Source organism: Saccopteryx leptura, chromosome 9 (assembly GCF_036850995.1).
Source record: "Saccopteryx leptura isolate mSacLep1 chromosome 9, mSacLep1_pri_phased_curated, whole genome shotgun sequence".
In the NCBI taxonomy this organism is placed as follows: Eukaryota; Metazoa; Chordata; class Mammalia; order Chiroptera; family Emballonuridae; genus Saccopteryx; species Saccopteryx leptura.
Genome location: NC_089511.1, coordinates 8941041 through 8956409, shown reverse-complemented (window position 1 = coordinate 8956409; position 15369 = coordinate 8941041). Strand labels below are relative to the sequence as shown.

At 44.2% G+C, this 15369-nt stretch overlaps 1 protein-coding gene across 1 annotated transcript in view; it reads right to left on the bottom strand.

Moving 5' to 3' along the window:
- Nucleotides 1–15369, bottom strand: part of LPCAT2 (lysophosphatidylcholine acyltransferase 2) — a 61031-nt gene that overhangs the window by 17645 nt on the left and 28017 nt on the right. The window contains exons 10-11 of the mRNA XM_066349130.1: nt 12692–12817; nt 9895–10048 (exon numbers count right to left, since the gene is read on the bottom strand). Coding sequence (XP_066205227.1) covers nt 9895–10048; nt 12692–12817 — 280 coding nt within the window. The remainder of the gene's footprint in view (nt 1–9894; nt 10049–12691; nt 12818–15369) is intronic.

Genomic DNA, 15369 nt, shown 5'->3' with positions numbered 1-15369 from the left:
CAGTGTACAGAATCACAACTAAGTTTTGGTGTTGGTTTTGTATCCTGCAGTCTTTAGTTCTAAGAGTTGTGTGTGTGTGTGTGTGTGTGTATGCGCGTGTAATCTGCAGGTTTGGTTTTTGTCTTTTTTTTACATTTAAGATCATGCCATCTGTCAGCAGAGATAATTTTACTTCTTCCTTTCTAACTAACATGCTTTTTATTTATTTTCTTGCATAATTTCTTTGGCTGGGACTCTCCATACTCTATTAAATTGGAGTACTGAAACCAGGCATCCTTTTCATGTTCCTGACCTTAGAGAAAAGGTTTGCAGTCTTTCATCATTGAGTATGATATTGGCTGTGGGCTTTTCATTCATGACCTTTATTATGTTGAGATACTTTCCCTCTATTCATAGTTTGTTGAATGCTTTTATCCAAAAGGGTGTTGCGTGTTGCCAAATGCTTTTTCTGCATCAATTGAGATGATATGTTTTTTTCCCCTTCATTCTGTTAATCTGGTGTGTTACACTGATTCATTTTCGTACATTTAACCATCCTTGCATTCTAGGAATGAATCCCACATTGTCACGATGTAGAATCCTCTTACTGTGCTGTTAAATTCTGTTCACTAGTATTTTGTTCAAGATTTCTACTTCTATATCCATAAGAAATATTGGTCTATTGTTTCCTTTTTGTGTGACATCTTTTTCTAATTTTGGTATCAGGATAATGCTAGCCTCATAGAATGAGTTGGGAAGTATTCCATGCTCTTCAATTTTGGGGATGAGTGTGGGAAGGATTGCTGTTCATTTTTCTTTAAATGTTTGGTAGAATTCACTAGTGAGATCATCTGGTCCTGGGCTTTTCTTTGTTGGGAGGTATTTGTTTTAATTACTGATTCACTTCCTTCTAGTTATAGGCCCATTCAGATTGTCCATTTCTACATGATTCAGTCTTGGTAGGTGGCATGTTTCCAGAAATTTATCCATTTCGTCTAGGTAATCTAACTTGCTGACATACAGTTGCACATTGTACTACTCCCTTAGAATACTTCTTATTTCTATAAAATTGGTAGTACTGTCTTCTCTTTCATCTCTTTTAATGTTTCTGCCCCCCCCCAATTACATTTGTGAGATTTAGTTTCATATTTTTAATAAGTATCTTCGGAAGTCAGTCTATGCCAGGGGAGTCCCTGGTAACACCTCAAGAAATCCTACCTTTGAAACCAGGTAGTTGGGGTACAATCCTCCCCAGGTCTCTGACAGTTCTATGGTGAACTTAGGGAACAATGGCCAGAACGTAATAACTAAACCATCACAGCACTCAGCATTTGAAGCCTCAATTTAAAATCTGCAAAATGATGATAAGAGTATTTCCCCTGCCTATTTCATACTGATTTCATCTCCTTTATTATGCTTCAGGACTGGGGCTCGTGGTTTAGGATACAAAGATGAACCCATTAGGACTGCTTTGCTCAAGAATCAAGTACCCCCACCCCCACCCCCACCCCGAAAACAAGCTGTAATCACAATGTGAAGTCTATGGCCATGTTTCGACTGTTAATACTAAACTTTTAAATTTGTATATAATATTCTTTGGTATTTAGGTCTCATGCAAATTCCTCTGAAGACACAACAGTATTTGAGATGAGGAAAGAAAAACTCAGGAGAAGCTACTATTGCAAGGTCATACAGCTAATCATACATTATATTACACTATCCAATTATGCATACCCCAAAGGGGAGCAACAACTTCCGCTGAGGCAAAGGAAAGGGCAGTGTTTCCCTACAGAAGAGACCATGTGTAGGCACCGCTGCAGGCTGAGTCAGTTCTCCAAATAGACATGGGTATAAAGGGACAGGATAGTACAGAATTAGACTGGAAAGGGGTTTGAACGCCCATGTGACAGGGCAGCTCATAGGTTACTGTGGGAACCACTGACAGCTCAAGTGGGAAGTGAAAAAAAAAAAGACTATATAGGAAATGAGTTTGCAAACTGTACAATCCTAGAGTTGAATGGTGACCGTTCTATTATTAGGGAGGGAATAGCAGCTAACGAACATCGCTCTGCTTAGGACATGAAAGCAATGCCTCCATCTGCCACACCCAGCGGTTTGCGTAAAATGTCCCTACGACCGGCTTTATGGCCTAATGACTTCCATAACTGGTCTCATGGGCGCAATAAAATGGCCTCTGGGAACAACAAAGGGCCAAATGTCTTCCTTAACCACAAAGAAGCAACCATAAAAGGAGTGTCTCCCTTTCAGGGGACCACGTGGGGCCATCTGGCCTCACACAGATTTAAACCCATTCACACAAGCTTCTCTCAGAGGAAATTATCCAGGCTCTGTTTTCACAGTGTCGGAAATTAACATGACAGTAACCACTGCCATATAAAGCGTGCCTCCCCATGCCCGTCTGAGGTGTTTCCCACCAAGGTTTAAAACCAGTTCCTCTCATTTATTTTCTGTGAAGACAGAGGGCATTGGCTAACCATTTCTCATAAGCCATCGCAGAAGAAAAGACCATTATTACATTAACAAGCCTTTTCATCCCTGGATTCTTCACTCGCCTGAGGCTATTTATTATTAGAACATTCATAGCAACTTTGGTGGCTGTCTGGGGATCTCGATTCTCTAAATCTAGAGAAAGGGCACTAGGGGAAGAGGCCACATCTGACGGAAAACTTAAACTCTGTTGGAGGGGGAGGAGTTACCGAACTTAAAAAGTAAACAGTGACATGTGAATGCCATCAGCAACATTATTCGGATCACCCCAAAATGGAAACAACCTAAATGTCCACCCACTGGTGAATGCATAATCAAAATGTGATACATCCATATAGTGGAGCACTACTTGGCAATAAGAAAGAAGCAGTGACTTCCTTTACATAAAATGCTATGACATGGATCAACCTCAACACCATTATGCTGAGTGAAAGCCTCCAGACATGAGACCATGATTGTATGATTCCATTTGCATTAAATGTCTAAAAAAGGCAAATCGATAGACAGAAGGTCTCTATTTTAGAGACCTGGGCTAGAATAACACAGAAGGACAACTTTCTAGTCATTGCTGAGGATGAGGGGATACATAGGTGACAGAAATGAAAAATTAAAGGCATAGGCCCTGGCTGGTTGGCTCAGTGGTGGAGCATCAGCCCAGCATATGGATGTCCCAGGTTCGATTCCTGGCCAGGGCACACAGGAGAAGTGGCCATCTGCTTCATTACCCTTCTACCTCCCCCATCTCTCTCTCTGTTTTCTTCTCATTCTCTCTCTCCCCTATCCCATAGCTATGGCTCGACTGGTTTGAGTGAGTTGGCCCCAGGCACTGAGGATGGCTCTGAGGCCTCTACTTGGGTTGCTGGGCAATGGAGCAAAACCCCAGATGGGCAGAGCATTATTACCGCCTCGTGGGCTTGTGGGGTGGATCCTGGTTGGGGCACATGCGGGAGTCTGTCTCTCTGCCTCCCCTACTCTCACTTAACTAAAAAAAAAAGTTAAAGGCACAAACAACCATACTGGGGTGATGGCAATATTCTAAAACTGATTTACAGTGATGGCTGCACAACTTGGTACACTTACTAGAAAGAATCATCAAACTGTATGCTTAAAATGGGTAAATTATATGAGATATAAAACAATGCCTTGAGAAAATTATTTTTAAAAGGTCAGACTCTGGCCAGGTGGCTCAGTGGATAAAACGCCCACCCAGAGAGCCAGAGGTCGTGGTTTTGACCCCCCAGTCAGAGCACATACGAGAAGCAGTCAAGAGTACACAATTAGATGGGACAACTAAGAGAAACAATAAGTTGATGCTTTCCTCTCCCTCTCTCTTTCTCTTCCTCTGTCTTTCTCTCTCTCTTCTTCTCCAACTCCCTTCTCTCTCTAATCAATGGGGAAATGATGTTTTAAGTCAACAGGGCAGTTTGTAGTAAAAAGGACAGTTCACTAGGTAGGCGCTCTAGCCCTAGACCAGCAAGTAACTAGCTATGCAGTCTCGGGTATGTGACTTCCTCCTGGGGCTAGCAGCTTTCTGCAAAATGAGGAAGACAGTCAACTCGACATCACCATTCCTTTTAGCTCTAAAACTCTGTGGCTCTGGATTTTCATGTACCGGAAGCCATGACAACAGCACCAGTCTTACCCGGCCTTCAGTTTCCTTCTGGTGCCTGAGAGTTTCCACGCTATATACTAATGTAATTCCATCTTTCTTTATCTTGAGCCTGGGTGCACAGCATTGAAAGCATGATTACGTACCCTTATCTTACACTTGGACATATTGTCTGGCTTTCAAAAATATTCCTGACTGCAGCCTATCAAGTAGGCTGCTCCTCCGAACAGAACTCCAAGGTGGGGGGCACTGAACCAGGTCTGGAATAACACAGGACACGCAATGCCCACGTGGAGAGAAGCCTTTTTTTTCCCCTAACTGCAATGTGGTCTAGACCAGACCTTCCTGTTTATTGATGCCAACGTCATGTTGGATGAAATCCAAGAGCTTCCTGGAGTCCATCTAGATCATATCTAGTCCTCTTGCTTTACCATCTTGGGCTGTCCCTCTGTCACAAGAGGAAATGACATTGGTCTGCTATGATGTGCTCTTGACAAGATCCTGCATTTCCTTCCTTACGCTCTTGGAGGAGGCCAGTCATTGCTGACTCGCTCTCGTTAAAAAGCTAAGCTTTAATGGCTGACATCTCCTTTCTGTTTCCCTTAAGCATTTCCTAGGTATAGTCATTAAGAAGCCAGAAATAAAGCAGGTAAGCTTCACGTTTCTGTGGCTATCTCTAGTGTGACATCACCCGTTGAGAGAGAATACTGTGATGGCCTCAGTGGGGAGCTAAGTCCACCGGAGCATCGAAGAGGGAAACGCCCAGACATACGGGACCCCCAAACCTCAGCACAACCAGTACAACTGAATGAGAAAAGTTCATCTGTCCCACTCAGAAAACTATCGCCCCTTTCTGGTCATGATATCCTGTACGTCATAGAGCGGATCTCACAGAACACAGTCCCAACAAACTGACATCGGAATCAAGACGAGTTCTCACGGGAGCTATGAAATGTGACATGCCACCTCAAAGCTGAACTGGAAATGTAAACAGACAGAAGATGTCGCTGTTTGTTGCAATGGCTCATTTCTGCCCTGGCGGCCATAATGCAGCCACAGGCCATCCATAGATGGACAGGCATGCAGGTGTCCCAGTACAACGTTATTAATGAAACGGTGTCAGACTGGGTTTGGTCCATCGGCTGCAGATTGTGGACTCCCGTTAAGCTGATGAGAACAAAGTCTGCCGGTCAGGTTTACGGGACCGGATGGGCGGGCTCGGTCAGTGTTTATCATAACCATTATTAATTTGTAGGATAATCCACCTCTGATCAAAAAGGGGTCACTCTGAATCCTTATGCTTGACTAACCTGTCTCCATCTCGTTGCTATCTTTCTACAGTTCTAACCAGCGGAGTATCGTTCATCTCTGCAGACGAGGGAGGCTGACTTCTCATTCCTAGGCTATAGTCTGGTCTGAGCCAGACCACACAGTCAGACTCCCTTCCCGCCACTACCGGGATGCCCATCACAGACCACAGCTGAAGAACATTTAGATGGGTGCTTGTCCCATTCTGTGAAAAATTTGAAAACGGTCATGATTTTCCCCATTTCTGCCTTCTACCTGGCACTTGGTTCTCCCGGCTTTACCATCCCTGTGTTTGACTCTGAGACAGGAGAAGCGTGAGGACACTGACCCTTCGCCTGCCCAGCAGTCGTGGCTGTGGCGAACCTCTGTAGCTCTTTAACCACTGTTTCACATGATGTGGAAAGAACGTGTGTCTTTACCCCGAGTCCTTCCTGTCTGCCCTGTCCCGGTCTTCGTTCAGGTGTTAAATGACGATAACAAGCACCCTGGCTCGTCCCAGCCTGTCAGGGAAGGTGGGGTGCTGTCATATGCAGATTTTCTGCTCATGCTGGGAGTCAGGACAGGGCACTTCCAAGGCTTACATGACTGGAAATAAACAGAGAACGTTCTAAGTGGCAATAATGAACTTTGCTATTCAATTGGACAAGTTTGTTTTTTTTTCCCCTGTAAGTGTGAAACCATATGTCCTGCAAAGTCAAAAATATTTATTATCTGGATCTTTCACAGAAAAAGTCGGCTGGTCCCTGAAATAGAGCTTTGTCACCAGGGAGGATACATACTGCTATGGTGATATGCGTCCGATGGGACCCTAAGCTGGATGTATCATGAGGCGAAGTGTGGGAGAGATAGAGCCTGCATGTAAAGAGGTCAGAAAGAGGCAGACTGCAAGCTAGCAACGAAAATGACACGCGTACGGAACCACTCGAGGGCTCTGTCTCGCAGGTGGTAAGATACCGTCAGCAGGGCACCACGTGGCTTTCTCAATAACAGTGACAAAAGGGGACAAAATGAATGATGATGCTGTGATGGGCATTGCAAGGCACTGGCACAACTGTAAAAATGACCGTCTCAGAAGCTGAATTACGAATACAAAGCCTGTTTACGGAGACATTGCTTTAAACTACTGTCTCAGCCCCCAAACTCGAATCATCTGGACACGGAACTAATCCCGAATTATCCTCTGAGTCCAGAGAGTTCAGTCAACATTCATGAAAACAAAGAAGCTAAATTAAACCCAAGGATGAAAAAGGTCTTTTTTCTCAAAGAGGTGGGACCTCTCCAAAGGGAAGCATTCCCGAGGAGTGACAATACCATGCTCTGGACCACAAAAGTCACCTTTCTCTTGCAACTTACCTGCCATCAAATATCTGAGAAACTAAAAGAACAGGTCAGAATGTCAGAAAGAACTAAATAGACAGCTTATTTGTTTTAAGGGCAACAGCCCATTTGTTTTAAGGTCAAATTGAGACAAGTTATGATGATGTTTTTGACGACTAGCCAGAAATGTATGTGGGGGTAAAGATAAAAGGACTGTGGAGAGAGACTCAGGTCTGTCCTCTGTTCCTAGAACACCAACCACAAGGACATCAGACCTGGGGAAACTCCGAGCGAGGAAAAGAAGGGGACAAGCAGGATCAAGTGGGAAAGAGACACGGGAGGGGGTCATGGGAGCCGCGGCACAAATTTACAGCTGCCAGAAGAGCAACAGGAACACCCCGCCCTTTCTCTTTCCCGCCCTTCCTCCCTCCCCACCCCTCATTAAGCATTGAGTTTAGCAAGATAAGCCACTGGGAGAGAAACAAACTGAAGTTACTGGGCTTCCTTGTCTCTCCCATCCACCATTTCCAGGTGAAATCACTCACAGAGACGGAGAAAACAAGTCTAGCATTGGGCACGGGTATGCAGGTAGGGCGTGGTGGCCATTGCGTAATCGGCTGTCTCAAAACAAAGCGAATCTGCACAGGCACAAGCACGCAGGTGTGTTACAAACAAACAAGGAGAGAGAGAGAAGCAGACAGAGACAGACAGAGGAAAACAGAAAGGCACGAGGAAAGAAAGGATGGTCAAATGCATGAGTCATTCTCCGGACTGTTTTCTCTACCTTCTAGTATGTTAGAGATCACACAAGAAAAGCGCTATAAAGACCAGCTCGTGGTCTGTATCTAAAGCCAAGTCACACTATACAAAGAAGTGAAGAAAAGTCACAGCTGTGAATGTCAGCCAACTGATGCGGACCATGCAGAAATGTGACTGACCCCACTGGCTGCAAAGACTCCCCAGTCTCCAAACTCCTGGACCTGGCTGCATTCCCAAGTTCAGAGTGAGTCAATCTGGCTACCTACATGTTATTTCAGTCCCTGGTTTACACTCCCTTCCCCACGCCCAAATCTTCCTTACGTAATAGTGCCAGAAGGACACTGGCACTGTGGCAGTGCTACCAGCAATCCAGAGAGAGAACCGCTGTCACAGCAAGCCTGCCACGGCCAGTGAGGCCGGTTTGGCACCTGAAAGAGAGGGCTACCCCTGTAGCTAGCTATTTTCAATTCTGATAAAACATCCTGGTGAGCACAGAGTCTAAACTTCCCCTCGGTTCCTGCTTTCTGTCCCTCCCCACTTTCCCATCTCCTGTCCTTACGGTATATCCCTGCCATCCTCCTTCCTGTCGCCATTACAGAAGTCCATCGTTACAGAAACATTCTTTAAAATGACTTGCACCGTTTCTAGAGCGACAGTATTGAAATCTCTCAGAAAGACTAGTCACGGTATGAGTGAGAAGTCCCTAGATTCCCAACTTGCACCATTATAGTCAATAATTTTCTTTTCCTTCCCTCCTACACTGTCATTAGTTCCTAGCAGTACCCCGGTAGTACTATTATAAAGTACAATGAGGACAGGACATTTCATGGACCGGGAGAGACTATTTGTGTGATGCAAGCTTAGAAGAGAGGCCGGGCTCTTCCCGGAGAAGGAGGCCACTTAACCTCATGATATGACGGAACAGTCCAGCTATGAGATCACAGAGCAAGTGAACATTAGGATTCTCTGGGGAAAAGACAGAAAGCCCTGTCCTGATTTCTGTCATCAAACTGTAATTTTTTTGAAAAAAATATCTTTTTGCAGCAGTTACTAGAGAGCTGGGACTTCTGCTGCCAGACAAGATGGAATAAGCCCAGGGCAGCAGATCTCTCCTTCTGATTACAGCTAGAAACTCTGACCAAAATGCACAGAGCAGCCCACAGGCAGGAGGCTGGGTGAGCCCACAGGCAGGAGGCTGGGTGAGCCCACAGGCAGGAGGCTGGGTGAGGAAAGCAAAGCCCGAGGCGCTCCCAGGAAGGCAGGGAAGCCGTGGAGGACTGAGGATGGTAGGACCCCACCAGTGCATTGTGGGAAGAAAAGAACAACATTCTGTACACAACAAAAATATCCTTCAGGAGTGAATGCAAAATAAAGTCATTCTCAGATAAGGGCAAAGGGCATAAAAAGAGCTCATAATCCTTAGTATTTACGCAAATGAAATGAAAACCTACATTTGCACAGAAATTTCTGCACGAATACTTAGAGCAGTGTTATTCGTTACTGCCCAAATTGGAAAGAAACCAAATGCTGTTCAGCTGATAAATGGGTAACCAAGGAATACTGCTCAGCGATAAAAGGAAACAGATTACTGGTACTTGCAAAGACCTGGCTGACTCTCAAATGCACTGTGCTAAGTGAAAGAAACCCAGGATGCAGATTCTATTCTCAGGGGTTAAAGGTCAGGGAAGGCCTTGACTTACAAAAGCACAGCTACAAGGCAATTTTTTTTTTGCAACTTTTATGTATCTTAATGTGGCAGTGTTACATGCTTCTATGCATCTGTTAGAACTCGTACAACCTTAACCCAAAAAGTGAATTTTATATATTAAAAACAAAGAAAGAAAGAGAGAACTTGAAATCTCGATACACTTTTCCAAGGAAACTTTTTGACAATTCAGTTGTTTAAGTTCATGTACTTTCATATTCATAAGCAGAAAACTGGATCTCCACTGTTAGGGCAAGTGGCCAAAGCTTTAATTAAAACCTTGGTTATAAAATTTTATCTGAAAGTAAAATCGATTTGGTTTTCATACATTTTGGGGAAAGTCTGGAAACCTTCAGAATGGAACAGTACCACCCAAGTCATTGATGAGCGAGTTTTAACATAAATTTTTTAAAATTCTTGCCAGTTATATAAACCTTCCCAATTCTATATTTACAAACATGATTATATGGTCACAATATTTATTTCTGGCCTGGTGTTTAAAATAAATAGACATTATCAAAACTGTTACAACACACATACATCATCATCATCATCATTATTATTATTACTATTAATCTTGCAATTAATCCAGTCTCAGCCTTGCTTCTTCCAACACTGACCTGACCAGTTTTTCTTGCCTGACATACTGGTTTATGCTCAGCAGGGAGAATAAAAACGTTTGCAGGTTAGAGATGAAATTTTAACCTACCCGGTCGAAGAGGGCAAAAAGCTGTCTCAGCACACCAGAAACAGGCAACTTCAAATACTCCGCAAACTCTTCAATTCCAATTCTCCCTCCTTTTGAGGAACTCGCGATCGCTGCATATTCATCCAGATGCCTACGGACGCCGTCCCAATCTAACCTGCACAGAGTTACAAACGCAGGGTTAGCCCTCTCCAACCCACATGGCATTTTATTTTTTTTAATTTATTTTATATTTTATTTTATTTTTATTAAGTGAGAGGCGAGGAGGCAGAGACAGACTCCTGCATGCACCCCGACTGGGATCCACCTGGCAAGCCCCCTACCTCGCGATGTTCTGTCTGTCTGGGCTACTGCTCTGTTGCTCGGCAACTGAGCTATTCTAGCACCTGAGGTGAGGGTATGGAGCCATCTTCAGCAACTGGGGCCAACTTGCTCAATCCATTTGAGCCATGGCTATGGAGGAGGAGAGAGAAAGAGAGAGAGAGAGAGAGAGAGAGGGAGGGAGAAGAGGGGGAGAAGCAGATGGTCGCTTCTCCTGTGTGCTCTGACCTGGGAATCAAACCAGGGACTTCCACATGCTGGGCTGATGCACTACTGCTGAGCCAACCAGCCAGGGTCTCACAGGGCCTTTTTATAAGAATTGTTTTACTCACTTGTCTAAGGGAAACATTTTAAGCATACAGTTTGAAAAGGAGAATAAAACGTGCATTTTAAAGTACCATCAGAACATGTATCCAGGCTTCTAAACCTTTTTTTTTTTTTTTTTTTTGGTGACGGATAGACAGAGAGACAGACAGAGGAACAGATAGAGACAGACAGATAGGAAGGGAGAGAAGCCTCAATTCTTCGTTGCGGCACCTTGGTTGTTCATTGATTGCTTTCTCATATGTGCCTTAACTGGGGGTCTACAGCAGAGTGAGTGACCCCTTGCTCAAGCCAGCGACTTTGGGTTTATGTCTATGATCTCACGCTCAAGTCAGCGACCCCGCACTTAAGCTGGTGAGCCTGCGCTCAAGCCGCTGACCTCAGGGTTTCCTACCTAGGTCCTCTGTGTCCCAGTCCAACGCTCTATCCACTGTGCCACCGCCTGGTCAGGCCAGGCTTCTAAATTTTTTAAAGGATATTAATATCACTGTAATTTTTCAAATATCTGAGGGAAAGAAAGGTAGCTGAGAAGAGCAATGGGTCAAATAATAAATAACTAATTAGAAGAAAATAAACACATCTAAATCTAAGCATTATAAAGTCAACAGTACTAACTGAGTTGTTAAAAAAACACAATTTTTGCTTTCAAGGAGGTTTCAGGCTGATAAACTCACATTTCACAAAATGTTGGGATAGGGAGACTCATTAGACTAGACACACTTCTTCCAATATTAGTTATGAAATATCCGGGTGATAAACACTGAAAAACACACTGGTGTTTACAACATATTCTTTCCGTCTTTATTAAATATATTGAGGTGACACTGGTTAATCAGAGTATATAACTACCAAGTGTACTTTACTATAATACATCCTCTGCAGGTTGCATCATGTGTTTAGCACCCAAAGCTTAGTCTCTTTCCATCACCATATATTTGACCCATCTCGTCTCTTATCTCATAAATAGGTGACTTAACACATACTTCTTCTGAATCCAATTTCCATGACTATCTAAACTTTTCAAACTGTGAATATAATATCAGAACATTTTGTTATCCAAAAAAGATAGATAGTATTTGCTCTACCAGTTATCAGACTATGATTTTTTTAACTCTTGGGCTTTACTACAGGAACTGGCTCTGCTACTCTCCTCCTAAGGAGGATGCCGGGGTCTATTCAGTAAATAAATTTGGTGAATCCCAAGGAGGGATGAAAACAGAATGAACAGTAATAACAGAGGACTTGGGAGTTACCCCTTCCATACCAGATCATTTAAAAAGAATGTTCTGGCCCTGGCCAGTTGGCTTAGTGGTAGAGCTTCGGCCTGGCGTGCGGAAGTCCTGGGTTCGATTGCCGGCCAGGGCACACAGGAGAAGCGCCCATCTGCTTCTCCACCCCTCCCCCTCTACTTCCTCTCTGTCTCTCTCTTCCCCTCCCACAGCCAAGGCTCCATTGGAGCAAAAGTTGGCCTGGGCGCTGGGGATGGCTCCTTGGCCTCTGCCCCAGGCGCTAGAGTGGCTCTGGTCGTGGCAGAGCGATGCCCTGGATAGGCAGAGCATCGCTCCCTGGTGGGCGTGCCGGGTGGATCCCGGTCGGGTGCATACGGGAGTCTGTCTGCCTCCCGGTTTCCAGCTTCAGAAAAATACAAAAATAAAAATAAAAATAAAAAATAAATAAATAAAAAGAATGTTCTAAGTCATTCAAACTAGATCATAAAAGCACCAAGGAGTGTTTCTGCCTTTTTATAAAAAATTACATACCCAGAAGAAAAAAGTAGATCTTGGGTAAGTACAAACCTAAAATTTAGCGATGGTCAGAAGTGCTATTCTACAAGTCAATTCTTATTTCGAAAGAGGAGCTCTGACCACCACAGACCAGGACCACCTAACTCTGCTCTCCTTTTGGTATCAGGACGGACTAACCACCCAGCCATTTCTGAGTAGGGAGGCAGAGCTGTACTCATCCATGCTTACCATATCCTGGTCTTGGAAAGAACAAAGCTGGGTGAACTAAAGGAGAGGTAAACTCACAACCCGGGCTTCTCTAATGCACACCAGAGCTGAGCATTTGTGAAACCAGAGAATGTACACATACAGGAATTCAGATCTCTTTCAGACACCTTTATGAGAGTGTAGCCACTTTAAAACACACTCACTTCAATTTCCGGCTGATTTTGGTGAATTCCACCAGCCCAGCTTCCATGGGCAGGGTCAGCTGCCCCGCTGAGATCATCAGTCTGCAGTCTTCGTAGGTGTGATCTGTTACCGGGACCCCCAGAGCTCTGCAAGCATTCAAAGGTAAAGTGAAATTCAAGTGTTTGTGGGTTGTTGTTTTTTTAAGGTAATGACTTTTCATTGGCCCTGAACTGGCCAACAAACAGCAGTATGTGGGAAAGGATTGGCTTCTTTTTGCCAAAGAGACATATTTCTCTACTCGTTCAGACTTACTAAGGTTCGGGGAGGTAATCTTAGGTCTGTATGCTTCTGCCAGCTGGTCACTGTGCCTTTGTGTTTAAACTACAATAATAATAATAGCAATTAACTTCCACCTTATGGAAAGTGATGAAAAGTCTCAAGTTTAAGTCCTACCGGACTCTGTTACTTGCTGTGGACCTTCTGGGACTTAAGCTAAGCCTCACTTTTCTCATCTGTACATAGGGATTACTCTACTAATTCCACAGGTTTCTTGTGAGGAAATACACTAAATGCTGGGGGAAGACCCATAATAAAAAATATTTATTACACCATGTAAACAGATAGTTGGCATCTGTACAGATTACAAGTGAGCAGTCTGTCCAAACTGCTAGCCACCTGCAACTTTTCACCTTTTAAAACTGAAGACCACCTTTTTGCCACACAGCATGCATCTAAAACCACTGAAAGGAACTGATAATAAGCTCATATTTTCTTCTGAACCCGGATACCCTTCATCCTCAAAGGAGAGCATAACCTGCACCACCTTCTCCCTGCTCAGAGATCGAAGAACAGTGAACCAGATTTGGGAAAATATTTATATATATAAATAAGAACTTGAAAACTACCGAGCTTTAAGAAAGAAAGGGGTATGCAGCATATAAAATAATTTTCTGAAGATCCTTCTTTACTAAATTTTTATTAACAAAAATTCCGTAAACATTGCAACATGGTCTTCAACTGTATCTGATTTTGTTGAATCGTTGCTAAGAGCAGTACATGTTCAATGAATGCAATAAGGATTAAACATTTTTTTTTCTATCTAAAAACTAGGCTGTTTTTGGTTAATAAATATTTTGGTGTAAATATATATATATATATAAGAAAGAAAACTTTAAAACATTTCAGGAAATATAATAAGAACCAGTAGTGCAGACTAGTTAAGAGCTTGGGTTCTGGAAAAGGGAAATGTGAGTGTGAGTCCCGCCCGGGACCCTCACTACCTGCTGTGGTCTTGGGCACATCGTGAACCCTCTGAGCCCGTCTCCTCACCCGCTGCTCAGAGTCGCTGGGAAGGCAACGTGAGGCAGCACGTATAGACGGCGCATGTCGATGGCGTGTGTAGACCTGTGAACACTGTAAGAGCCGTGCCACCACTGCCCTCCAGGGACCTCGCTCTTTGTCATTTTCAAATGTCTTTACCGTGTAGTTTCCTACTCAACTCTCCACAATCAACACCACGAGAAAGACAGGGCAAGGGTTACAGTCCCCACTCGACACACAAGCAAAGACACCTTGGGGGTGCTGGTCCAAGACCGGGCAGCTGAGTGAAATCCTTTTACCTTTGTCCCTGGCCCTGTGACCTCCACGCCTCCAAATCCAGGAAGAAGGTGGCCTCAAACAAACCCTCCTCTGCCTTCAGGCATATTTTGGGAAATCAAAGTATTTGCTATAAATTCTCGCAGTGCCTAATACTTATCTTTGTGCCTAACTTTTGGACAAAAGCTGGTATAAAAACATAAGGGAGGAAACAATTTAAAACAAACTGTAGATGGCCTAGAAACCAGATAAAACAAGCACACCAAGAACACAGAGCAACAAAACTGTTTTTGCTAACTATTCTTTTTCTGAAAATCAAGTTATTCTGCTGTGGGACAGTACTAGGAATATATATGTATATAGATATGTAAATACCCATTCTTATTTATGCATATATATTATTATGATATGTGTACATATATACATGAATATATGTGTATATGCTTTCTATAAAGCCAAACGCCACTACGGAGCTAAATTCAGAGTTCCCCTTAAATTTTTCCTAAGAGAATAAATACTACTGGCCTATTATAATAGTTCCAAACCCACCACATACGGGGCTGGGCTGTGGGAGGTGGTACCCAGGAGAGAGGGTGCACACCTGGGGGGCTCAGGCGTGACCTGGGTGGCGGGACAGCATCACACACTCTCAGAATAGTGGCCCGATCAAACTCCCTTAAGTGCAGGAAAAATCCTCCTTGTGTTTAGCAGTTTCTAAATCTGAAATGTATAATCATCCCTTAGTGGGGTGACTTCTTCTCTTTTCTTTGCATCTATGGTATTTCCTGGCAAACGTTTTCCTTTCTAGTGCCTCTGATGCCGCTGTGGCATCTACAGGGAGGCTGAGGGGACAGAAGGTGGGCGGGGCTGCAGCAGGAACTGCTCAGACCATCACAAAGCTTGTCTGACAGTGTTGGCGGGCGTGGGGAAATCCACCGGGTGGAAGGCTCGGGCGGTGGAAGGCTCGGGCGGTGGAAGGCTCGGGCGGTGGAAGGCTCGGGCGGTGGAAGGCTCGGGCGGGCGGTGGAAGGCTCGGGCGGGCGGTGGAAGGCTCGGGTGGTGGAAGGCTCGGGCTGGTCTCGTCTGGTTCCTGAACCCTTGC